We start from the raw sequence: 24,729 nt of genomic DNA, 5'->3' as shown, positions 1-24,729 counted from the left end.
TTGTACTTTGAGACATTTTCTTTAATAGGATTAGCTGTGCAGGTGGGCCTCACCGGCCAGCCCCTGATATATGTGTGTGGGAGGGGTACCTTGGTAAACGAAGGAAATTTTATTTTATTTTAAGGGCAGGAAAGATCCTTTCCAAGTCTCTATAGTGAACCTCCTTCATAAAAGGGAGTTTTCTTTTGTCAAAGGAATCTTCGCCCACACGGTAACCTGTACCATCAGTATCTGTAATTGGGGCCATCTTCAGGGAACCACAGGGGCTGGCAAAGACCTCAACTTGCTTGGGGTTGGGAGTGGACAGTGAGTAACAGAGAAGCAGGGCACATGTGAGCATGACATTGGGGCCTGGCCTAGCATGAGCAGTTTTGCTGCAGCAGTGGTGGGGTATCTGAGAGACGGGTGGTCTTGGAAGCACCCAGCACGGAGGGGTCTGTGTCCAGCGAGTCAGACATCTTATCACAAATGGCATCCACCAGACGCTCGAAGGCCTGCCTCACGCTGATGTTCTCCTTGGCACTGGCTTCAAAGAAGTCAAACCCTAGGAAGAAAAGAGAGAGACATGCAGATTTTCCCAGCCCTTCTGTGGGAGCTATTTTGTGCCCCAACATAGTTCTCTGGATCAATACAGCCAGAGCTTGGACATGAAGCAGGGAGACCTAATTTCATGCACAGAGGATTCTGCCTCAAAGAGACAGTCCAGGACAAGGATTGCCTGCACACGTTTTAAAACCAGACACATCTTGCTTGGCTCTACCAGTGACTATCTAATCCTGGGCAAATCATTCGTTCTGCTTACAAATTAAGTTCTTAGTTTGTAAACAGGAATAATTTTATCTAGCTTGCAGAACTACTTCAATGTGAACTGAGCTAAAATGCCTGTGAGGTATATATAGCCCTATGCCCGAGGAGAAGTGTGGGGGACATCAGGCGTTAGCTGAAAGAGTGAACGCATATGCATGGAATCAGAGCAATTCACACATTCCAAAGTGTTTAGCAAATCCATTGTCTCACTTTCTGTTCATGTGGTACCTTGGGGAAGGAAGGAGTGTCAGTCACAGGCTCTTCCTGTCACCAGCGCTGACACTGTGGCTTAGGGAAGAAGGTGGTGTGCTCACGATAAGTAAGAGCACCAGTGTGGAAGCCCAGGTTTTTAGGTTTCCTGTTGTTTTTGTCCTGTTAGAACCTGGGGCCTTGGACATACCAGGCAAGCGCCCTAACACCATCTCCACCACACACCCAGTCTGTCTGGGACCCTTTCTTTGTCACCTCCCTCTCGCTGCATCCTGACAAGCTCTGGGCTCTGCAGGAGTCACAGTGAGTAAGTGAGGTGGTATTTGCTCTTCCTCCTCTGTAGCCTCAAGCTTTATCTACTGAGCATCTCCCAGATGATGCCGTACACTAAGCTAGCGACTTACAGATAGCATCCTGTTTAACCCACACAAGAGCCCGATGGGTAAAACGTCAGCATTCCCAGTCAGTATGTGAGAGGATGCGTGCCCCAGGAGACTGCAGAGCTCCCACAAGTCACGGGCTGGCAGTGGGAAGTGAGTTTGGTCTTGGGTTTGCCTGGCTCCAAAGTCTATTCACAGCTCTGCCCCTTTTTCTCTGTGCTCTACCAACCAATTCCATTCCTGCACAACTGCAGTTGTAGGTTGTTCTTTGTTTTGTTTGTTGTTGTTTGGGGTTTTTTTTTTGTTTGTTTTGTTTTTTGTTCTTATTTCTTTGTTGTTTTTGAGACCCAGTCTCAGTATATAGCCCAAGCTGGCCTGGAACTCACTATGTAGCTCAGGCTGGCCTGGAACTTATGATCCTCTTCCTCAGTCTCCCAAGGACTGGGATCACAGGCCAGTGCTTCTCCTCCAAGCTTTCATTTTCTCCCTTTACAAATCTGTTTGCTTTCATCTGGCTGCTATGGAGTCTGAATCTGCGCAAGCCACCGCACTTGTCGGAATCGCTTAGCCTCTGATTCTCAGACTTGTGGTTTGTCAAGTAGGAATAATACCAGACTTCCCACGGAAGCTCTTTCACCTCCCCATCTCATACCCTTTTCTCATCCCCCACAAAGAGGAGGGTCCCTTTCTACCTCCCTCCTCCCCCTCCTCCTCCCCCCCCCCCCCCCCTCACTCTGCCATGGCTCCTCTCCCTGGCCTCACAGCTTGAAGGCGCTGGCTCCTCCTGCCAGCCCACCTCCAGCTGAAAAACCTCTCCTGTGGCCTATTTCCTGACCCGAGAAAGACAAGCTAAAGGCGGCTTCCTAATTACAGACATGTGATGAGGGAAGAGGCAGCTGCTGGCTCATTATCCTCGAGCCCCTTCAGCATACAGCTCTTCCTTAATGAATTTCACAAACATGGATTCCTTGCTCCTTTGACTGGCTGGCCTAGGTAAGGGGCGTTCACCATCAGTGTGGATGAAGACGAAGACACAGGTCAAAGCAAGGCCACAAATCCTTTCTGAGGAATGAGCGCTGACTGGGGATGTGCCACATTATACAGGTGGGCAGTGGGAAGAGGCCTGGAAGCCAGCCTGAATTTCAGCATATTTCTGTCAGCACGGGCAAGTAGCCTAATTGCTTCCAGCCTTCACTTCTTCACTTGTGGAAGAGGGTGACCACCACCTGCCTCCCAGGGAGGTATGGGAATACACAAGACATGGGACATGATTAACATGTCCTCAGTATCCTTAGGCTTCCCACCAGAATATGTAACAATTCACCTGTCATATGTTCCCCACCCACCCCACTTCAGCCTCAGCCCTTCCACTGTTTCCTAACTTTTGGGGGGAAAAACCCTCTTTTTCATCAGCATTCAGGATTAATCAGCACAGCAGATTTTTATTGAGCGCTGACATTTTGCTAAGTCTTTTGCTAAGTGCCAGGGACCTGGGGAGATCAAATCTAGGTCTGGACACTCACGAGTAAGGGTTTCGATCATGCCTATCTGCATAGTTCTTAATAGTTCATGGAGTACTAAAACAACCTTCTGAGGGAGGAAGGGCCAGGCAGACCCGGCTTTATAAGTGGGGAAACGAGACTTAGAGGAAAGGAGAAGCCAGGGATCCATCTCATGCCTCCTGGATTCACCCTCCCTTGGAACAGTTCTGAGTCAAAATTTTGACCTCTGAAAGCAGAGGTCAAAGAAGGACGCAGGAGAGAGAAGAAATTGCAAGGAAAATAAGGGGCAGCTTCCTAAGTTAGTGAGAATGCAAGCCTTTAATGTTAGAATTGAACAAAATTCATCTGACTTCTCATTCTGCAGGACTCAGGGCTTTCCATGCCCCTCTGCCATAACACCTGCTGCCACACGTGGTAGAAACCATCTAACCCGGAGGTCTCTGAGAAGGGACTGGGCCATTCACTGGCGCTCCAGCCTGAGTGGAGGGGTAGGTGCTTGGTGAATGTTGGTCGAATGAAAGAGGTAGGAAAGATGCGGGCTGTGTTGGCACCCGCCTTTAATCCCAGTACTTGTGAGGGAGAGGCAGGTAGATCTCTGTGAGTTCAAGGCCAGCCCAGCCTACAGAGTGAGTTCCAGGACAGCCAGGACTATACAAAGAAACCCTGTCTCAAAAAAACAAAAACAAAAACAAAACAAAAAACCCCAAAACCAAAAACAAACAAACAATAAAACAACCAAAGCAGTAGGAAAGAGCGTTGAGGATGTGATGGAAGAGATGTAACCAGCAGAGGTCACAACAACTTGGTTCAGCAAGCATGCAATGACACAGGCAGACCCTGTGCTGTGTACCAGGGACACCAAGGTGATCACACACAGTCCTACACTTGACAAGCTCCTAGTTTAATGTACAAGATAGACCTATTGATACCATAGTGCTAAGTGTTGGGACAGTGGGAAGCCAAAGGACACTGAGAACACAGAAGAGGTACCTATCCCAGTCTGAGGGCCAAGTTAGACTCCTTGGAGACAGTGGTGCTGATGCAGACATCAGTAGGGGACAAAGTCACAGGACTGTGAGTATACACATTCACATCTGACACAGCAGTCAGGAAAACACATGTGAATAGGGAAAGGGGGGTGAACACATCTTTTCTGTTAAAGACCAGGACAGTTTGTTATCAGATCTTGGTGGGATATGGCAAAACCAAACATGGTGAGACGTGGAGAAGAAGAGAACAAACATGGAGACCTGAGATGTCATGCCAAAGAATATCTTTACCATCATTTCAAAAGTACCCAAAGTTTGAGGATCCTAATTCAAGTTACCACCTCCTGGGTCTAGTCAGCTCAGAACAGCCTCCAATGTACCTTCAATTACTGTCAGGCTCCTGAAGGCCTTTATTAGTAGGCCCAGGTGGTAACCTTTTCCTCTGGTTCATTAATAAAGTGTTTCAGGAGCTGGGAGTCTAGTGTGGCAAGGAGGATGACAGCCAATTAAGCAGACCAGTCACCCCTGGTCCTTTCCTCCTGCTAATTGGCTCTGGACAATGGAATTTCTGCTGCCTTTAATGGCATCTAGTTCTCACCTGATTCTGAAATGCTCCCCATTTCCAAAATGATAGGATTGTCTAGCTTGCCAAAGCCAGCTAGTAGAGACCTACAGACTGAGCCCATACCTGCTTCTGAACTTGACCTCAGAGTCTATTTAGCAATTCCCAACCAGCTAAACTCACTTCTTAGCAGAACCCTGCTCCCGAATATTCCTCCACTGCCATTATGTTAAAATCCCTCTCCACCCTGCTCATACCTCTGCGTCTCCATCATTTATTAACCTTTAACTCGTACCCTCTTGCTTCCTCTCGCTGTTTTCTTGCCTGCTCTAGGCTTACCCTCTTTCTTGGTTATTTCAGCTGTCATAGGAACAATTTACCCAACACTATGGTTTATTAATGTAGCCCAGGCTAGCCTCAAACTTACAGTCCTCTTGGCTCAACTTCCTAAGTATTGGGACTACGAGCATTGGACACCAAAGTTGGGGGCATATTTTGACTGTGTGTGTGTGTGTGTGTGTGTGTGTGTGTGTGTGTTATTGAAATGTGAACTTAAGGCCTCACACTAGACAAGCACTGTCCTGATGAACTACATCCCCTGGCCTGTTCATTTGTTGGCCATCTTCTCCCATTTTATTTCAGCTGTGCTCTTGTATGAAACTTGAACTGTTCTGTCTTGGATTTGTGTCACTGGGGCTAAAAGAGGTCTGAGTAACTCCATATCAGCCTCGTTGACTTAAAACTCAAGACCTTGTATGCTTTGACTTTTCGTCGCTGTAATAAAATGCCTGACTCAAACTCCTTGTGAAGAAGATAACTGATGTGCTTCCTGGTCCAGCAGAGTCAAAGGTTGAAGAGCACGGGCTCTGTGGTGATGGCCACCCTTTAGCTGCACATATTTAACAGTGCTGAGAGAGCATGTGTGGAAGTAGGAAGACCATGCCTGGACCACGAAGGAGAGAGCTGGGAAGGGACACGTCTGCAACTCTTATATCAACCCTTTCAATCCAGGTATAGTGGTTAATACCAGCAATTCCCACTTGAGAGGTGGAGGCTAGAAGATCAGGAGTTCAGGACCAGCCTTGGATAGATAGCAAGTTTGTGGCCAGCCTGGGGTATCTAAAAAGAAAAAAAAAAGTCCCCATAAGAGAACTCAGACACTAAGAGCACAACCCAGTAGCCCAAGTTCTTCCCACTTGGCTACCTCTTAAGAGTTCTGCCATTTCCCAGCACTACCAGCGAAGGATAAAGCTTTCCATCACAGTCAACATTCAAACCACATAGAACCACAACAACCCTGCACGGCCTGGATCCTTTCTGCTTCTTTAGCTTCATTTTCTTGGCTCACACGTGCTGCAGAGCATCAGTGCTCTCATCTGAGCCTCTGCTCCTACAGCTGCTCCTACTCCTAATCATCTTCATCGCTCTTCTGTAGGATTTCTGATCCCAGACAGCCTTCTCTCTGGCTTCCCCATCCTATTTCGCCACTCGGAACATACGATGTACCTCTCTCCTGCAATCCCAGGGCACTCAACAGAATGGAAAGGATTCTTCACATTTAAATCAGAAGCAGTTGGATATATGGGTGGTGAAGGAATTGAGGAGAAAGACAGAATGGAGGGAACCTGGAGCAAATGAAAACAGTTAGGAAATTATTAGAGGCAAAGGAAGCTGGAGCCATGGAAGTAGGAATTGGGAGGAGCAGACCCTGCTGATGTAGCTTGCCAAGGGAAAGGATGGGATACCCAGACTTCTCCCTTCTCTCCTTCTTCAGTCTTCTGCCCCCATAGCCAGGCTTAACCAGAAGCCACACTCAGAGAAAACACATCCCAAAAAAGTCAATCTCCCTCCCAAAGGGGGACATGGGAAATGAGGAAAGTTAAACTTGTTAAGATGCTGACATTTCTTTTCATGGTTTTGTTTCTTGGACCATAAGCATCTTAAGAACAGGGAGCCCATTTGTTTCCATGCCCAGGACCCATTGAGTGCTCGGGAGAGATGGCAGAGAATTGATGGTCCTCTCTACAAGGGATTTTCCACCTCTAGCCATTGCCAACTGGCTTGCAGTGCCTCTAATTCTTCCAACAGTGGACTTGATCATGGGATTTGTTTTAGCCAATGGAAATGGGTAGAAGTGATTCGATCCAAGTCCCAACAGAAGCTTTAAGAACCTTGTTTAGCCAGCCCCAGAGGAGATGAGAAGCACACTCACAACCAACCAACAGCTAACATGTAAAATCAGCTAGTAATAGACCTTTCTCATGAACTTGGACTCCTGTCATGTGTTGCCACAACATAACTAAAGAAATCTCACTAGTGTTCTAACCCATGGTGCAAATGTGAAGAGAAATCATGGCAGGCTTTGGGGAAATGTGGTAGAGCATGTTGAGAGCATTAAGAGTTTGAGTCCAGTTCTGACATTGGCATCTTTGCTAACGGCCACACTGAACTAGCATTGCTCCAGGGCAGACTTCAGGAGTCAGCAGCATAGCTGAAGACATCAAGACTAAAATCAAGGATTACAGAACTACCCCCTTTGACAGCCCTTCCCAAACCAGAACCAGATCAGGAACCACTGGCGGAACTACCTGGGCTTCCACCACTTTGAGAAGGCAATGACCACACAGGGGGGCGGGGTGGGGGAAGGATGCCTCCCTGTGTGAGTAGTGCCTGTGTGTGTACAAAGCCCTCTCACCCACATCATGGGTCTCAGCCTGGGATGACTGCCGCAGAGCACAAGGCACATTTCTTGGGAAGATCTGACCTGGCTCTGCCCACCTCTCCTCTGTCCTCTGTTCTCTGCAGATAGTAAAGGGGACCTAGGGATATGATGGTCCCTCTGAGACCTTGACTCATGATACAATTACTAATAAGAATTTACTGGAAAAAGTTTAAAAAATAAACAAAAAAATGTTTAAGTCTAAAGGCTGAGTTTCAGTACTGAGCCTACTCATGTTACTTATATGACTTAGAAAGGTTTTGTTGTCATGGGGCAGGGGATGGAACTCAGGTTGGTAATCCTGAGTCCCCAGTACTGATAAAACCAAGAAGAATGGTACATGCCTATAATACTAGCACTTGGGAAGTGGAAACAGGAGGATCAGAAATTCAAAGTAATCCTTGGCTCTATAGCAAGTTCAAGACCAGCTTGGGATTTATGAGACCCTGTCTTAAAACAAAAACAAACAAAACTCTCCTTCCTTTGTGGCACAGTTCTCTTTCTTTGCCTTCTTCAGCTCTAACAAGCATCACCCTAAATCAGAAACAAGAAAGGGACCAATAAGACCTTTTCTGGGGGGCACATGGAGACAGACACCCTATCATGTCATATGTCCTGGGTGGAGGAAATGTTCTCTGTACCACCAAAGGCCCTTCCTCCTCAGTGTCTCTAAAACTGCACCCAGCTCCCAGGAACTTGGAGAGGACAGAGGCACAAAGACCTTCAGATGTTAGGTGCTGGCCATGTCAGTAGTCTTGACTGAGTGAGCCTAGAAGAGCTAAGAGAAAGGGAGTCTGGTAAGATAGACAGCAGCCCTACTACACTGGCCATCAGGCCACTGAGTTACAGATCGGGGAAGTCTACTAGACCCAGGATGGCGCTGCACTCTATATTTCTCAGGTTGACAGCTCCATTAAGCCTCCTTCCATAACCAGATTCTGTGTGGGGAATCAGGCCAGAGGAGCTCCAGATTCAGAGTTCTGTAACTCCTACAAAAAAAGACATTACTTTCCCTTGGGTACATATGCTCTTACCAAAGCTTGGCATTTAACCCTGAAACTAGATGAGTGCTCCATGAAAGAATGTAGTTAGAGGGCCCAGCTTTTCTGGGAGCCATCTTTTCTGTATATTACGAACATCTGGCTAGTCCTGGCCAGGCTTTTCATCAGGAATCTCAACCACCCCACGCTGTGTCCCATGGAATGGTTCATTCTTCAGGGACAGTAAAGCAGTAACCTGCTTGACGAGGATCGAGACTTCTCTATCTAGATGTGTCTTCCTCCAAAGCAGACTATTTGGACAACTGACAGATGATGAGTCTGTCCCGTTCTGAGCCATTTTGACATGTCTCTTTGGGGATGGCTATGGAGAGACAGGGTTTAAGATTCCAGGAAATCCACCAGGCTTAGTTTGGGGTAACTTAGAAAAATTCCATGTGATTTAATAAGCTCATGGGGCCTCAACCCTAGACAAAGAACTATAGGTAACTAAGGAAAGCTAAGAGCAGGAAAAAATAGTCTTCCCCAGAGAAGAGCACACTGATTGGTTATCTATTATCAAGTGGTCAGCCCTAAAAACATATATGTACAAACAACATTATATGGACTAAGCAAGTTGTATTTGTATATTTAGGAATGTATATACAGATATATGCACATACGTATGCATTTGGGGTGCATGGGAGGAGCCAGAGGGATGAAAAGGAAGGGGGAATGTATTCAAAAAATTATTCTGCTGGGCGGTGGAGCACGACTTTAATCCCAGCACTCGGGAGGCAGAGGCAAGCAAATCTCTGCGAGTTTGAGGCCAGCCTGGTCTACAGAGTGAGTTCCAGGACAGATGTAAAGCTACCCAGAGAAACTCTGTCTCGAAAAACCAAAAAAAAAAAAAAAAAAAGAAAAAAAAGAAAAAGAAAAAAATTATTCGAAAATTTCTATTTTTAAAATAAAACTAGTTTGAAGATTTTTATTACTTGATATAACAAGATTATTAATCATAATTAGTCACAAACAATAGCTCTATTGGAATATAATTCACATACTGTACAATTCACGCACTTAAATAATTTTATTTATTTGTATAATTATTTGTTTAGTATTTTTGTCTTTTTTAGTTCCCTGACAGTGGAAATTGCATATGCTCCCATTAATTGTATCTTTAATGCCAGGGCAGAACATGGCTCAGAGTATATGCGCAATATGTATTATTATTTTAAAAAATACTTATGTAGAGTGTGTGTGTGTGTGTGTGTGTGTGTGTGTGTGTGTGTGTGTGTTGGAGGCTTGAACTCAGGTTGTCAGGATTGATGGCAGGAGCCTTTACCTGCTGTGCCATCTTGCTGGTTCTCAATATATATTTTCAATGAATAAATGGAATATATGAATATTTATTTACCCTAAGCTAGATCCTTGGGATGAAACAAACCATATATATTTCCTGTTCTCAAAGGCCAGGAAGAGAGATACATATGTAAATAGACATGCTCAGGTAGACAAACTCAGTCGAGGCAAACTCAGGTTTTGTAGCATAGAGATGGGTTACCTGGTCTGTCTAGATCTGACCAGTTCACGACAGTTATCTTCAATGCTTCCTTATGCTCACTCCTACCTGTGTTCTGCATTCTGCCAGTCTCCTAGGGGGTTGCAGGTCAGAAGCATAAAGGGATAACCTGAAGTTCCCCAAGTGTGGGCTTCACCACATGCTTATTGTTCTGTGAACAAAGTGGAGACCCTTTCTGCCCTGGAGACCCTCTCTGATAAAGGAGCAGCAAGACCCCAGGTGAGTCAATCCTCCCACCAAGCACTTAGGGTGTACCCATCTCGATTTCTAACTATCTTGGTTAGTATGGATGGAGAAGTTCGAGCAGCAGGCAGGCAGGCAGGCAGGCAGACAGACAGACAGACAGACAGTCACACACACACACACACACACACACACACACACACACGCACACATGCACACACACACGCACACACGCACACACACACACACACAATTCACATTGCATTTCATCGAGCTTACCCACCTGTAAACTCTGTCAGAGTCTAACCTTTAGCCCTCTATTCCCCAACAAGAAAGCCTCGTAGAATGACATGTTTGTAGGAAAACCACCTCCAATTGCATCTAATCTCTACAGCAGCAGTTCTCAACCTGGGCTTTCGAATGACTCCTTCACGAAATACCAGATAGTTACAGTTATGAAAAAGCAACAAAGTACGTTTATGGTTGGGGCATGAGGAACTGGACTAAAGGGCCTCAGACTTAGGAAGGTTGAGAACCACTGCTCTAGAGGAAGACTATAAACTTTCTGCAGACATGGAAGAAACTATTCCTCACTCTAAGGCAATCTTACATTGAACCCCAATATCTATAATCAAAACTGATCTTCCAAGCAAAGGCAGGTACAGGTTCTGCTGTGGGGCACTGAGACACGCCTGGGCATCTGGGCCTCAGTGGAACGCAGAGGTCAAAACGCTTTCACCTGGGGAAGAATCCAAGCAGCACTGAGTCGAGTGGCTTTGCCTCTTCATGTGCGGACTTTTGTTACGAATTGTGTGTTGGTGAGAGGCATTCATTTACATGAAGAAAAAATGGCAAGAAAAGTCCTATTATGCTCAGCATCGAAGTTTCTGGAAGAATGTGTGCTATTATTTGGCCACATTCTGCACAGTCTGCTCCACAGTTGCCAATGAAGAGCAGAGCTTCCCTGGAATAATAGGCTTGTTTTTTTATAGTACGGACATGCTGAACCACATAACAGATTGTTTCACTCTTTGTGGTGGTTGCTAGGAAGTCCAAAGACAATATTTTGGCTTACCTCTTGCTGGTACCGGTGCCCAAGAACTTGTGACACACACACTTATCTGACTCTAGCTTTCTCTTATCTTGCTCCTGTTCTTGCTAAAACTTTCTCATTTATTTTTCTTTTATTTCCACCCTGCAGTTATTTTTTAATAAGCTATCTCAAATCCTTTGTGGATGGATCTGGTCTAAAACCAGTGTTCACAGCTGGACAGAAGTGGTGCACGCCTTTAATCCCAGCACTCAGAAGGTAGAGACAGGAAGATCTCTGAGTTTGAGGCCACCCTGGTCTACAGAGTGAGTTCCAGGACAGCCAGGGCTACACAGAGAAATTCTGTCTCAAAAACAAAAACAAAAAACAAAACAACAACAAAAAACAAACAAAACAAACCAAAATGAAAAACCCGAAAAAAAGTGTTCACATATTTAAATTATATTCATATATTCACTATAGGAAAAATATAAATGATGAACTCCCTAAAATCCTGAGCACAGGGGAAAAAAAGAGAGAAAGGAAAGCGTGAGGAGACGCCGCCACCAGCGTAGCTGTGCCAGAGCCGCGAGGAGACCTGCCACCGGACTTCCCCCCTCCTTGCCTGCCACCGCGTCCCGCGGCCTCGGATGTGTTCCAACAATCTGTTAAAACATGGTGGATTACTATGAAGTTCTGGGCGTGCAGAGACATGCCTCACCTGAGGACATTAAAAAGGCAGAATCGGGCGGCGTGGGGATTTAGCTCAGCCCTGGGTTCAGCCCTCAGCTCTGGGGGAAAAAAGGCATATGGGAGCCAGGCGCTGGACGGGCACGCCTTTAATCCCAACACTCGGGAGGCAGAGGCAGGTGGATCTCTGTGAGTTCGAGGCCAGCCTGGGCTACAGAGTGAGTTCCAGGAAAGGCGCAAAGCTACACAGAGAAACCCTGTCTTGAAAAACAAAAACAAAACAAAACAAACAACAAAAAAAGGCGTATCGGAAACAGGCACTTAAATGGCATCCGGACAAAAATCCTGAAAATAAAGAAGCAGCAGAGCGGAAATTCAAACAAGTAGCTGAGGCATATGAGATATTATCCGGATGCAAAAAAGCGGGACATCTATGACAAATACGGCAAAGAAGGATTAAATGATGGTAGAGGAGGAGGTGGAAGTCATTTTGACAGTTCGGCTTCACATTCCAAAATCCAGATGATGTCTTCAGGGAATTTTTTGGTAGAAGGGACCCATTTTCATTTGACCTCTTTGAAGACCCTTTTGATGACTTCTTTGGGAACCGAAGGGGTCCCCGAGGAAGCAGAAACGGAGGTGCAGGCTCGTTTTTCTCTGCCTTCAGTGGATTGCCTCCTTTTGGAGGTGGATTTCCCGCTTTTGATACAGGATTCACTCCGTTAGGCTCACTAGGGCATGGGGGGATCACTTCCTTCTCTTCAGCATCATTTGGTGGCAGGGGAATGGGCAACTTCAAATCAATATCAACTTCTACTAAGATAGTGAATGGCAACAAAAACCACTACAAAGAGAATTGTGGAGAATGGCCAAGAAAGAGTAGAAGTTGAGGAAGATGGACAGTTAAAGTCCTTGACGATAACCTGCTTGGATAACAAGTAATTCAACGCATGCATTTAACAGAAATGGTAAACCACAACAAGCACCATTTGAGGAATAACAGGAACTTGCAGTGGTAGCCATCCCAGCATTGGCCTGGAAGTTCCAACCCCCATTGAGGCTTCGGTAATGGTCACGCCCACAAGGCGGGGCTGAGGGAGGAAGCTGAAGACCCAGGATCGAGAGGAGGTCTCTCTTGATTCTGGAACCCTGGACGCTGGAGGTAGACCAAGCAGAGTTCTCCAGAGAACACCGCCGGACTGCGCCATACCTTCGCCAGACCCTACAACCTATCCCTTCATTTGTAAGTTACCCCACAAGATAAACCTCCCTTTTAACTATGTGGAGTGGCCTTAATCATTTCACCAATAGGAACCTTTTTTTTTTTTTTTTTTTTAAGATTTCAAACAAACTCGACTTTCTGTATAACTGTACCTAATCTAAAGTATTTATAAACAGCTCATTGGAGCCCCTATTTGTCATAGACTTTTGAGTTTGTTGTTGGACCACAAAATAGGACCTTTTTTTTTAAAAATTTTTGTCTTTGAAATTGTTGTAATCTCAGTATGCACTTTGCTTTAAACAAAAGAAAACAAAACGTAAGCCTGTGACTCTTGAGTAGTGCTAGGACAAGACTGTTGTTTAACACCAGCATGGATCTGCTTCCTTCCCATTGTGTTGACATGTGAGTGAGTGGTGTCAGCCTGCTGTGAAGTCAATGTTGCCAGATGAACCTTCCACAGAAATATTTCAATTTTATTTTCAGTATTTAGTAATGAAAGCTATTACTGCATCAATGGTAATACATTTCTGGTTTAGTGTAAATTAAGGATGTTTTCTTGTTGTGCATGGATGCTGGCAAATTCGTCAGTTCTGACAATTGTTTAAATATGTAATGTTAAGCTTAGGTTTAAAAAAAGCTGGTAATTTGGGTCTATGTCATTTGCTTAAAAAAAAAGTAAATGCGAATGTGTTTGGAACAAAAAAAATCATGAGCACAAAGTCTGTATGTATATGACTCAAATATGAAACAATAAACATAGGGCACGCAGGTACATCATTCATAATCACACAAATAAAAGCCCTCTCTTGTTCCCTATTTATTCCACTTCTGTATATGCACACACACATGCACATGCACACACATACTCTCATGCACACATGCATGCACAGACATTTATCCACATAAACACAAGCATGCACACATATGTGTCATGTACATACCAAGCTGCTCTGCAAGGAGCCGGCCCTTCTCGGTGGGGACCACCCTTTCTTCTTCCATGTCACACTTGTTCCCCACCAGAATAACCTGCGCGTTGTCCCAGGAGTAGGTCTTAATCTGAGTAGCCCTAGGAAGAGACAGAGGAATAGGTTACTCATGCTGGCATGCCCACCTTCCCACCTCAAGTGTTGGAGGCTGCTGTGCAATGCTGTCTGCCAAGCGTGACGTGGCCAAAACCATCCTGAAAGCAGAGCATCTTTGATGACCCATCACTCCCAGATGACTGGGCCTGTTAACACTCCCATGCACAGGTCCTAAACTTTACTGTTTATGACCCCTTTTCACCCAAGGCATTTTTAAGTGATCTCAGAGCTATAGGTGTTTAAATAGATAGACAAATCAAACATTTACTGATGATAAATCACAAAGAAATTTCTTGTAAAACAGTTCTGTGGTGTGTATATATGCATATTTTTTTATTGCTTATTAAAGACTAAAGTAAATTGCATAATGAGATGTATTTGTTTGATTATTTTTATGTAAAGAATTAAGTCTTGGGGGCTGGAGAGATGGCTCAGTGGTTAAGAACACTGGCTGTTCTTCCAGAGGACCTGGGTTCATTTCCTAGCACCCACATGGCAGCTTACAACTGTCTGTAACTCCAGTTCCAGAGGATCTCAGACCTTCACATCAATGCACATCAAACAAAGGTTAAATGAATTATTTTTTAAAAAAGAATTAAGTCTTGGCTGAATTTGATACTGAGAGACATTTTTAACATTAAAAAAATTTTGAGCAGGGTTTGGTAGGGCACATCTTTAATCTCAGCACTCGGGAGGCAGAGACTGCTGAGTCTCTGTGAGTTCAAGGCCAGCCTGGTTAACATTGCAAGTTTAAGAACAGCCAGGACTAAATTGAGCCACTGTGGTGGTCAGAAAGAAAATGGCCCCCATAGGGAGTGGCACTATTAGGAGGTGTGGCTTTGTTGGATAGAGTGGCCTTGTTGGAAGGAAGTGTGTCAGTGCAGGGGTGGGCTTTGAGGTCTTCTTTGCTCAAGCTATGCTCAGTGTGACACAAGGCTCCTTCTGCTGCTTGTAGATCGAGATGTAGCACTCTCAGCTCCTCCAGCACCATGTCTGCCTGCATGCCGCCATGTTTCCCACCATGACTAAACCTCTAAAACTATAAGCTAGCCTCAATTAAATGTTTACCTTTATGAGTTGCCATGGTCATGGTGTCTCTTCATAGCAACAGAAACCCCAAAATAAACAGAGACCTTGTCTTAACGCCCCCCAAAACCCAAATAAATAAATAAATAAATAAATAAATAAATAAATAAATAAATAAATAATTTTTGAAGCAGGGGCCAGAGAGATAACTCAGAAGTAAGAGCACTGGTTTTCTTGGAGAGGACCCCAGATTGGTTCTCAGGGCCCATAGGGCGGCTTACAACTGTCCATAACTCTAGTTCCAGGGGGAATCTGATGTCCTCTTCTGACCTCCACAGGTTCTGTATGCATGTGGTACATAAACATACATACAGGCAAAACACTCAAGCACCTCAAATAAAACACATAAATCTTTTTTTCTTTAAGAGCCATTTTAAAAAATGAGATAGTGTTTCTCTATATAGACCTAGCTGGCTTGGCACAAATATTCTATGTAGACTAGCCTAGCCTCAGACTTGTGGAGCTCTCCCTGCCTTTGACTTCCAAGCGCCAGGATTGAAGGATTTTGCTACCACCTCAGGCACAGAGCACGGTGTGTGTTCATGTTCAGATTGAGGCCATACTGAAATTGTGTGGTACACTGTCACAAACGTTTTTTTGACTCATGACATATTTGGCTTTGAATTAAAGTTGGCCATTGTGTGTTCAGCCGCCTTTTGCTGTTTAAGTTTTGTTTTTTTGTTTTTTGTTTTTCAAGATCCCTATGTTCAGTTATATGAACCCATATGGGGTTGCAACTCACTGTTGAGGAAGCTTTGCCCTTGGAGGAGTCATGGGAGGGTCATCAGACTCTGACCTGAGATTATAGCCACTCCCTCCTCCTGCCCCTCAGCACACACTTACACACACACACACACACACACACACACACACTCACCTACCAATTGCATGTAACCCTGCCTCAGATGCACATGTCTTTAGGAGGTGCTAAGCAGTTCCATTCATATAAGATGGCTATAAGACTTGAGGGTTTTAGACTCTGACTTTGAGATAGATTCTCACTGTAGTCCAGGCTAGATTGGAACTCAGTGTGTGGCACATACAGGCTGGCCTCAAACTCAGTGATCCTCCTGTCTCAGCCTTCCCAGTGCTAGGATGTCAGATATGAGCCGCTACTCCCAGCTCAATGATGAGATGTTTGCTGAGGCGGGGTCTCACTGTGTAGCCTGGTCTGGCCCCCAACTCATGGGGATCTTGTTGCCTTAATCCTGCTGGCATCTGAGGTGTGAGCTACCACTGCCCAACTCTATCATGAGACCTTTAAAAAATACTTTTCAAATGTTTGTACTTTGCATTTTTAAAAGTGGATAGGTATAACTTCTATAATTAGAAAATTTTTAAAAGAATAAAATAGAACCCCATACTATAGGCATTTGAGGGTGTGTGTGTGGGGGGGGGGGAATGGGTCTAATTCTCAATCTAATTCTCCCATCAGGTGAAATGATCCCCTTTGGTCCCCTGCACGTCCACTATGGCATCTCTTCTATTTGGAATTCTAAATTCTTTCCAGTGGGAGGGAGGGCAGAGGGTAGGACAGCGTCAGGCCTCATCATCTTTGGGATGCCAGCTTTCAGAACACAGAGTAGAGTGGGTAGCAGTGAATGTCTGGTGAATGAGTGGTCTATGAATGGCTAATCCCAAGGCGTAGCTTGTCTCTGGCCCTACCTGACATTGACATTCAGCTCCAACTTGGTCACAGTCCTGATTTTGCTCCTCCAACCAGCCCTACCACTGACTTCGTCTGGCGAAAGGCCTGTTTGTTCCCTCAAGAGACAACATTCACTCAGCCAGCATTTGCTGTGGGTCCACAAAGAGCCAGGCCCCACTCTGGGCACTGGGGCTTGGGTGGCTGAGACCAAGTTGTCTGGAAGGCAAACTCAAAGGTCAGTGTCTGGGAGAGATGGACACTCGTCTTCAGACTCAAGGCAGGCCCCTGAAGCCAGCCCCTGATCGCTGCCTTCTGCTCCCTTTTGTCCTCCCCCGCTCCTCTCACCCCAGCCCCCCTCGGCTCCCAGATTAGCAACCAGCTCAGGTTATTCTTAGAAAACCACTGCCAGGTTTAGGTGTTAAAGTCACCGTGTTCCTGAGGCAGACTGATGGTGAGGAGAGGGGTCATGGCTGACAGGGAAGGAGCAGTGTGGTGATAAAGAAAGGGCTGGTCACTCCACGGGCGGTGTGGTGAGACAGAGAAGGTGGACAGAGGGGGGCGGGGAAGAAGGGAGACTGTCATAACTGGAGAGACTAAAGAGAAGAAGGGAACGGTGGGAGGAAAGGAGAAAGGGGAAGCAGAGGAAGACATTCAAGTAGCTTTAGTGAGGCCCTGTCTCAAAAACCACTAAAAACAATCAAAAGAGGTAAGACCCAGTGGCAAGTACTTAGGTCACAAAGGGACGGGTGTAATTCTTGATGGACCCTGATTAGTTCTTACGAGAACTATAAAAGAACAGCCCTGCCCCCACCAGCTTCCTGAATTCCCCTATGATCTTTCTTCTTACTTAGGCTCCCAAGATGATGCCACTTGTCATGACCATGATATAATTCAGCCAGGAGACACTGTTGCCATGTTGTTTAGACTTTGGACCTGCAAATCTGTGAGCTAAGCAAATACCTTTGCTTTATAAAGTCCCCCGCCCCAGTATTTTGCTGTAGTAATGGAAAACAGACTAATAGAGTAGTTATGTGCAAAAAGAGACAAAGTTAGTGCCGGTCAACACTGTTGCTGGCTACATGGTTTACTCAGCTTCTCTGTTTCCAAAGAACAGTAACAACAGAGACACCCCACCTCCCATCCACCACAGATTCATGTGTCTCACTTTTCCCTGTGAGTGATGCCCCAAGAAGGTGGCTCAGAGGCTGTATCTCTAGAGGGCTGTGATGATTTCCAATGGAACCCTTTGGAACCTGGTCTGGATATATTTTTGGGCCCAAGCCCAGCCCAGTGATAGAGAGATGCTATATGGGCTCATTTGCCACTATAGCCAGAGAGGTCATCCTGAGACAAAACTTGGTACTGGTTCATTTCCAACTCCAATATCATCATCTTTAGGGTAAAATTCCAAGTTTTTACCCCCAAACACAAAACCTCCCATGACCTACATTTTTCTTAACCTCTCACCCACTTCCTCATCTTTGCATATCTGTATTCTTTTTTTGGAAATTCTTATCCGTTTGTCCCACAGATTAATTACTGATTATTTCTCAGAACTTAGCATTCAGGTCCTCAACCCCAAGATTTCTTCCCTGACTCCAGCGGCTGGATCAGAGAGAGCCCTCTTCTGGGTTCCCATCACCCACATGCCTCTCTTTGACATTACAGTATTGAAGTTGGTTAGTTTCCATCAACTTGACACAGACTAGAGTCATCAGGGAAGAGGGGACCTCAGTCGAAGAATGCCTCCATCAGACTGGCCTGTGAGCAAGTTTATGGGGGCATTTTCTTGATTAATGATTGATCAACGTGGGAGAGCCCAGCCTACTGTGGGCAGTGCTATAACTGAGCAAGAGGTCCTGTGTTGTATAAGAAAGCAGGCTGAGCAAGCCACGGGGGTGGGAGAAAGCCAGTGAGCAGTGTTTCTCCATGGTCACTGCTTCAGTTCCTACCTCCAGGTTCCTGTCTCAAGTTTCTGCCCCGACTTCCCTCAGTGACATATTGTGACCTGGGATTTGTAAAAGGAAATAAACCCCCTTCTTCCCAAGTTATTTTTAGTCAGTGTTTCATTACAGCAACAAAGAGCAAAATAGGACACCACCTGTCACCTGAGATTTCCATGGTCCATTCCTGGTTTGATTTTTTTCCCCCCGTCTTGTGTGAGAACAACTTAAATTCAGGAGCCATGACTGATTTACCTGGGTCTCCTTAACACATAGCACAGGCTTAGCACAGGCTAGGTTTTCATGAACAATTTGATGAAGGAATTAGTGAATGAATTTGGTTTGTACCAGTCCTGGACAGCATTGAAGGACTCCTCATTGGTGATGTCATACATCAGAATGAAGCCCATGGCCCCACGGTAATAGGCTGTGGTGATGGTCCGGTATCGCTCTTGCCCAGCTGTGTCCTGGGTGAGAAAAGAAAAGAATCAGCCTCCTAGGAAGTCTGTTGGCATCCTGAAAAGTCCCCAGGACAATTAACTAACAATCCAAGGCATATTTAAGGAGCATTCTTTCTGTTTATTGCTCTGTGGTCTATCTAGAAGAACACTAAGAAAATAATTATCAGCCCAAAGGAAAAATGGCCACGAGGCATGAATAATTCACAGAAGAAATGTAAGTGGATAACCATTATATATTTTAAAACTCTATATCCTCACTTTAATTGGCATGTGGTGACTGTACATAACAACAGGCTTCAACATGGCCTTTTCATATTTACATGTATTTTTGTTACATGCACCCCCATTGTCCTTTCCTGCCCCCAGCTCCTGCTGCCTTCCTTTCTTCTCCCACTAGTTTCTCTTCTTTCTTATTTAGTTTTGATGAACAATGAGTTCCATCAGGGTGACTTGTAGGGCCCCCAGCAGCCATCAAGCCCCTATGGATACTCAAGGAAGAGTGAGGCCTCATGACTCCCACCTAACCCCCACCACCACACGCACACTTAGATACCATTATCTGCCCATAGGGGACGCTCAAGGGCCCTTTTCTCTCTTTGGCAGGATGTTGACAGACCCAATCTTGCATAAGTCTTATACTGTTCATCTCAGCTGAAGTGGATCAGAAGTACAACAGGGCTGGTGAGGTGGCTCAGTGAGTAGGGGTGCCCATCACTGAAGCTGATGACCCAACTTCAATTTCCTGCACCCGCAGGTGGAAGGAAAGAACTGATGCATGAAAGTTGTTCCCTGACCTCCACACATGGGCAATGCATGAGTGGAGAGAGAACACACTCACACATTAATTAAAAACAAAAGTGCATCAACAATGCCATATTCCAAAGATAACATTCTGCCTCCGTCTCCTCCTTCCTCAATACAGAAGTCCCATTCAACAGTTCCTTAGTGTCAGCACTTTGGCCAGTTATGAGCCTTTACAGTTACCACTACTCACTGCAAAAAGAAACTTTTCTGACCAAAGCTGATAGTAGCCTTGATCTACGGGGATGGACATAAATATTTAGGCAGAAATATGATGTCCATTTACATATCTTGCCCATTTAGCAAAGACAGCAGTGGCATCTCTGTTAGGGCTGCTGTGGGATGTCCTGTATGTTGTGAATGAATATATGTTGCTATGATTGATTGATAAATAAAATGCTGATTGGCCAGTAGCCAGACAGGAAGTATAGGATAGGCGGGACAAACAGAGAAGAGAGGCTGGGAGGTAAAAGCTGGGGAGTGGGAGGAGGTGGGGGGGGGGAGACACGACACACCAGCCTGCTATCCAGGGAGCAACGTGGCAACATATAGATTGACAGAAATGGGCTAAGTGTAAGAGCTAGTCAATGCTAGGCCTGAGCAAATGGCCGAGCAGTTTAATTAATATAAACTTCTGAGTGATTATTTAATAAGTGGTTGTGGGGTCCGTGGGGCTGGACAGGACTGGAGAAAACACCAGCTACATAGGGCCTATGACCTCGCCGGCTGCAGGCTTTTGACCGGGCTTGCAGTGCCAAATGTGGACTCCCTCCTGAGAACACGAGCCTCAAATCTGATTAGAGAGCAATTGGTTACCCCCATTACAGACTTGCCAATACTGCACCAGCGACAACTTCTCTCCTAGCGGGTTGGTAGTGCAGTGCACAGGCTCACACCTGCATAAGAGTTTTGATGGAAATTCTTGCCTAGCAGCCTGACACTATAAGAGCTGTCAGGGAAGCTTGATTCTTAAGTCTTGGAACCAAAGCACAAGGTGAGCAAGAGGGTCTAGTTCTGTTGAGTAACCAGTGGCTCTGGCAAATCCCTGTATGGTGTTGGGGGACCTCAGAGGTCTTCCTGACCAACTGCTCATAGGGATCCTCTGGCCCTGTTACAGGATTTCCCCCCAATAAACTTGTAGTTTCTAGGAACAGCTTTATTTACCATGTAGCAAACTTACATTTAAATTCTTTTTAATTTTTTAAATTTAATTTCTGTAGACTTATTTATCTAAAATTTTATGTATATGGGTGTTTTGCCTGCATGTAGGTCTAGGCACCATGTGCATGCCTGGTACCTATGGAGGTCAGAAAAGGGTGTCTGAGGCCAGAAGAAGATGCTGGGTCCTCTGGGACTGGAGTTACAAACAGTTGTTAGCTGCCATGTGGGTGCTGGAAATCAAACCGAGGTCCTCTCAAAGAGCAGCCAGTGCTCTTAACTGCTTAGCCATCTTTCTAGCTCATTGATTTAATTTTTTTAGAACAATCTGGCCAAAATAAAATTCCAGTTTATTATTGGACATTGTTTCACACAGACATCAAACTGGCCCTAAATAGATAGATAGATAGATAGATAGATAGATAGATAGCAACTTCATAGACAAAAAGAATAAGACAAAAAAAAAGAACCCTTTTATCTTTAACCATCTCATACAAACAAACTACTTATAGCACAGTTAGGTGCATACACAGTTACTGGAATGCTTGGAATAAGAGTGTTTTGTTGGTGTTGTTTTTGTTTAACAAGTTTTGTTTTGTTTTGTTTTTCTCCTTTGAGGTTATAATGAACACACTCACACCACAAGTAAAGACAGAATTAGGACAGAGAACACTCTGAAGGCTGGTTTGGCTACCCATTATCATTAAAAATGGCTGACCCCTAACAAAATGTACACAAATATAAAGTGTAAATGAAAAAGATTTTCCTTTTAAAGTATCTTAAGGAAAAAAAGCAGGGCTTTGGAAGTTTTGGTTCTTTTTTCCTCCCCTGTTGCAAATCCATGTGGTTTTGGTGGGGTGGTGGAGAGCGCATGTCATCTGTGGGTGGGCGGGGCCTGCTGTGGGTGGGCGGGGCCTGCTGCTCTACTCCAAGGTGAACACATTTAAATTCTGAGATGGGAAGTGGAGGGTGAATGAATAGTCACATGGCCGTAAGTTTAGCTTTTCCTTTTTGCTGTCCAGTCCTCCTCCTCAGTCTTCTGCTTCTTGGTGTCAACATCATCATCCTCATCATCTTCAGCTATCCGCTTGCCGGTGGGAGCCTCAGCTTTCTCCTCTTCATCTTCATCTTCCTCCTCCTCCTCTTCCTCCCCTCCTGCTTCCTCTTGTCTGCCTCATCATCAGCCTCCTGTCCCCCTTTTCCCTCATTAGCCCCCCACTGGCAGCTGCTCCTCTTTCATATTCTCTGCCTCCTTCACAGCTTCTGCTGCTTCAGGTCCTTGGAGGGGATGCAGGAGCTGGTGTCTATCGCCGCGTCTGACATGTTTGGGCATGCCGGGATCCTGATGATGCGGTGCCGGTGGTCCTGATCTGATGCAGCTCGTGAGAAAAAAATCGAGTTTGAGGACTCTGGCAAGAAAGCTACCTGAGTGCACAGCAAGGCGGAAGGAGGAGGCAGGTGGCAAAGGCACGTGAGTGTGGGGCAGGCTTGATTTAAATTTTTTCTTTTTTTTTTTTGAGCTGAGGATCGAACCCAGGGCCTTGCGCTTGCTAGGCAAGCACTCTACCACTGAGCTAAATCCCCAACCCTTTGATTTAATTTTTTATAGCTCACCCATTATCAGTTTTCCTTCTGGCTTTCTCATCCACCCTCAGTTTAGGTTAAACCTCACCTCCTCTCCTTCCCCATCTCTCTGTCCCCTCTCTGGATTTAACCACCCTCTGCCCTGTATCCCCCACTCACCCTTTTTTTTTACTTCACACGAGTTTTCCCTCACCCCAAGAACCTCTTTTCCCCTTCTCCTGAGCCTCTTCCTAGCACATCCCCACTTCAGTGCACATACCTAACAATTAGCAGGTAGGATCCACATAGGAGAGAATACATGTGTTATTTACCTTCCTGGCTTGGGGTTACTTCTCTTAATATAATATTTTCCAGTTTTATTCATTTCCTACAGATTTCATAATTTCATTTTTCTTCACAGTTGAACAAGATTTCCTTCTCCTTATTTTCCATAAGAATTTCCAGGTCAGGTGAGATGCCTTAGCAGGTAAAGGTGCCTGCTGCCAAGCCTGACAGAGTTCAATCCCAAGAACCCACATGATACAAGGAAAGAACCAAAAACTTGTCCTCTGGCCTGCACACTTCCACTGAGGCATGCATGTGTGCACCCAGTGAATGCAATATAGCAATAAATAACAATAACATTTAGACTTCAAAAAAAAATGCAGAGAGGGTAAGTGACTTCCCCAAAGCCATAACAGTGGTGGCAAAAGTCAGCCTTGAAGTCCAGGACCGCTGCGCTCAGTGCACACACCACAACACCTCAATCAACAAAAGAGCATGTTACCTACACGCATTGACTGAGTACCATCCATAACGATGCCACAAGTCAACAGTGAGGGCGACAGTTCTGAAGTGCCACTATTGCACCAAGTAGCCAGAAGTCGAAAGCCTCGCGGAATACTTGTTGGCACTCAAGTTTGACAGATGACAAGACCGGTTTGAGAGATTGTCTAACAAGAGTGAGACCTGGGATCCAAGTCCGCAATACAATACAGTCCCATAACCGCGGACCATACTTTGTGTGATATAAAAATGGAGTATATGAGGTTGGGGATTTAGCTCAGTGGTAGAGCGCTTGCCTAGCAAGTGCAAGGGCCCTGGGTTCGGTCTTCAGCTCCGGAAAAAGAAAGAAAGAAAAAGAAAAAATGGAGTATATGGAAGGCTCTGTTGCAGTCCACCATGTCCAGACAGTTCTCTGAGCTCGTTGTAAAATGGAGGACTCTCTTCACAGCCGGACTCCCTCCTTACCCTATTTAGACAGTGTCTCTAGGCCTGGATGCCTGACTTAAGTGTGACCTTTGACACAGTTTCCTACAAATGCTTCCCCCCCAACCCCCACCCTCGCCCTGTTGTCCATATGATAATTAGGTGTTGTGCTTCTGCTGTATGGTAGGACCGTGCTGCCAAATGCAAACTAGGTGACACCCCAGCCGCTGTCTCCATCTTATATCTCCCCTCACTCTGAAATAGAGTTGAGCTGTAACACTGAAGCAGACTCCCAGAAGGCTATTTTCTATTGAACTCAAGCCATACAAAGCCCTGCACACTGCCTCTGCTCCCTTTGTCCCTGTGGACTCGTGCCAGTGGACCACGAGGAAAAGAGAGGCCCCATAGGACTAAACACCATCCCTGCTCTCAAGAAGCCTTGGTAGAGATTCACAGAGAGGCTGAGACTTATCACTGGACTAGTAATTAGCAATAGGAGACAGGATGTCATCAGATCTACGGAAGTGGTCCAGAGAAAAGGGGACCTGAATTCCAGTGAGGGAGAAGCAGTGTTGGGGAAGTTACAGGACATGTCAGAAAGCAGAGGTTGTTTACTTTGGGTTGGCTGGGCTCTTCGGGAACAAGAGATCCCTAAATCTTAGCAGCTTGAACACAGTTGGTTTTTTCCCTCGTTGGCACCTACACATCAAGGGTTGGCTGGGTGCTCTGCTTTGCATCTTCCTGTGCTCAGGATAAAGACTGACAGAGGAGCTACCCAAGGGAAGATGGTGCAGGAATCATGTGTGAGTTCTCAGAGCTTCTATTTTCCCTGTTTGGTTAGGTGAAACACATCAAATATCCAGACACGGCTTTCAAAGGGGAAGAAAATATAATCTTATCTGATAATCAAGAGACAACAAAAAAT

At 45.4% G+C, this 24,729-nt stretch overlaps 1 protein-coding gene and 3 pseudogenes across 1 annotated transcript; 2 read left to right on the top strand and 2 right to left on the bottom strand.

The window, feature by feature from the left end:
* On the bottom strand, window positions 1–19,719 carry Rab3b (RAB3B, member RAS oncogene family). The gene is made up of 4 exons (XM_036178590.1): window positions 19,627–19,719; window positions 18,961–19,079; window positions 13,795–13,919; window positions 1–544 (listed from the first exon to the last, which is right to left on the bottom strand). The coding sequence occupies exons 1-4, from the start codon at window positions 19,717–19,719 to the stop codon at window positions 357–359; spliced, it is 525 nt and encodes a 174-aa protein (XP_036034483.1). The 3' UTR covers window positions 1–356.
* Window positions 1,496–7,213, top strand: LOC118577381 (annotated as a pseudogene).
* LOC118578861 lies at window positions 11,561–12,588 on the top strand (annotated as a pseudogene).
* A 2,310-nt stretch (window positions 19,720–22,029) lies between the features above and the next one.
* LOC118577959 lies at window positions 22,030–22,355 on the bottom strand (annotated as a pseudogene).
* Between the last annotated feature and the right edge of the window lie 2,374 nt (window positions 22,356–24,729).

This window comes from Onychomys torridus, chromosome 2 (genome assembly GCF_903995425.1).
Source record: "Onychomys torridus chromosome 2, mOncTor1.1, whole genome shotgun sequence".
NCBI lineage: Eukaryota > Metazoa > Chordata > Mammalia > Rodentia > Cricetidae > Onychomys > Onychomys torridus.
The sequence above is the reverse complement of the archived record's forward strand: the minus strand, read 5'-3'. Positions and strand labels throughout refer to the sequence as shown.

What these genes read in the sequence shown, in the direction of transcription:
- Rab3b (XM_036178590.1), bottom strand. Translation starts at nt 19,719, where the DNA reads ATGAACAGTATAAGACTTATGCAAGATTGGGTCTGTCAACATCCTGCC. An exon ending in TCCCCTATGGGCAGATAATG is followed by an intron (nt 19,080 to 19,626) that starts GTATCTAAGTGT and finishes TTTCTCACCCAG; the next exon opens with GACACAGCTGGGCAAGAGCG. An exon ending in GCTCCTTGCAGAGCAGCTTG is followed by an intron (nt 545 to 13,794) that starts GTATGTACATGA and finishes TTTTCTTCCTAG; the next exon opens with GGTTTGACTTCTTTGAAGCC.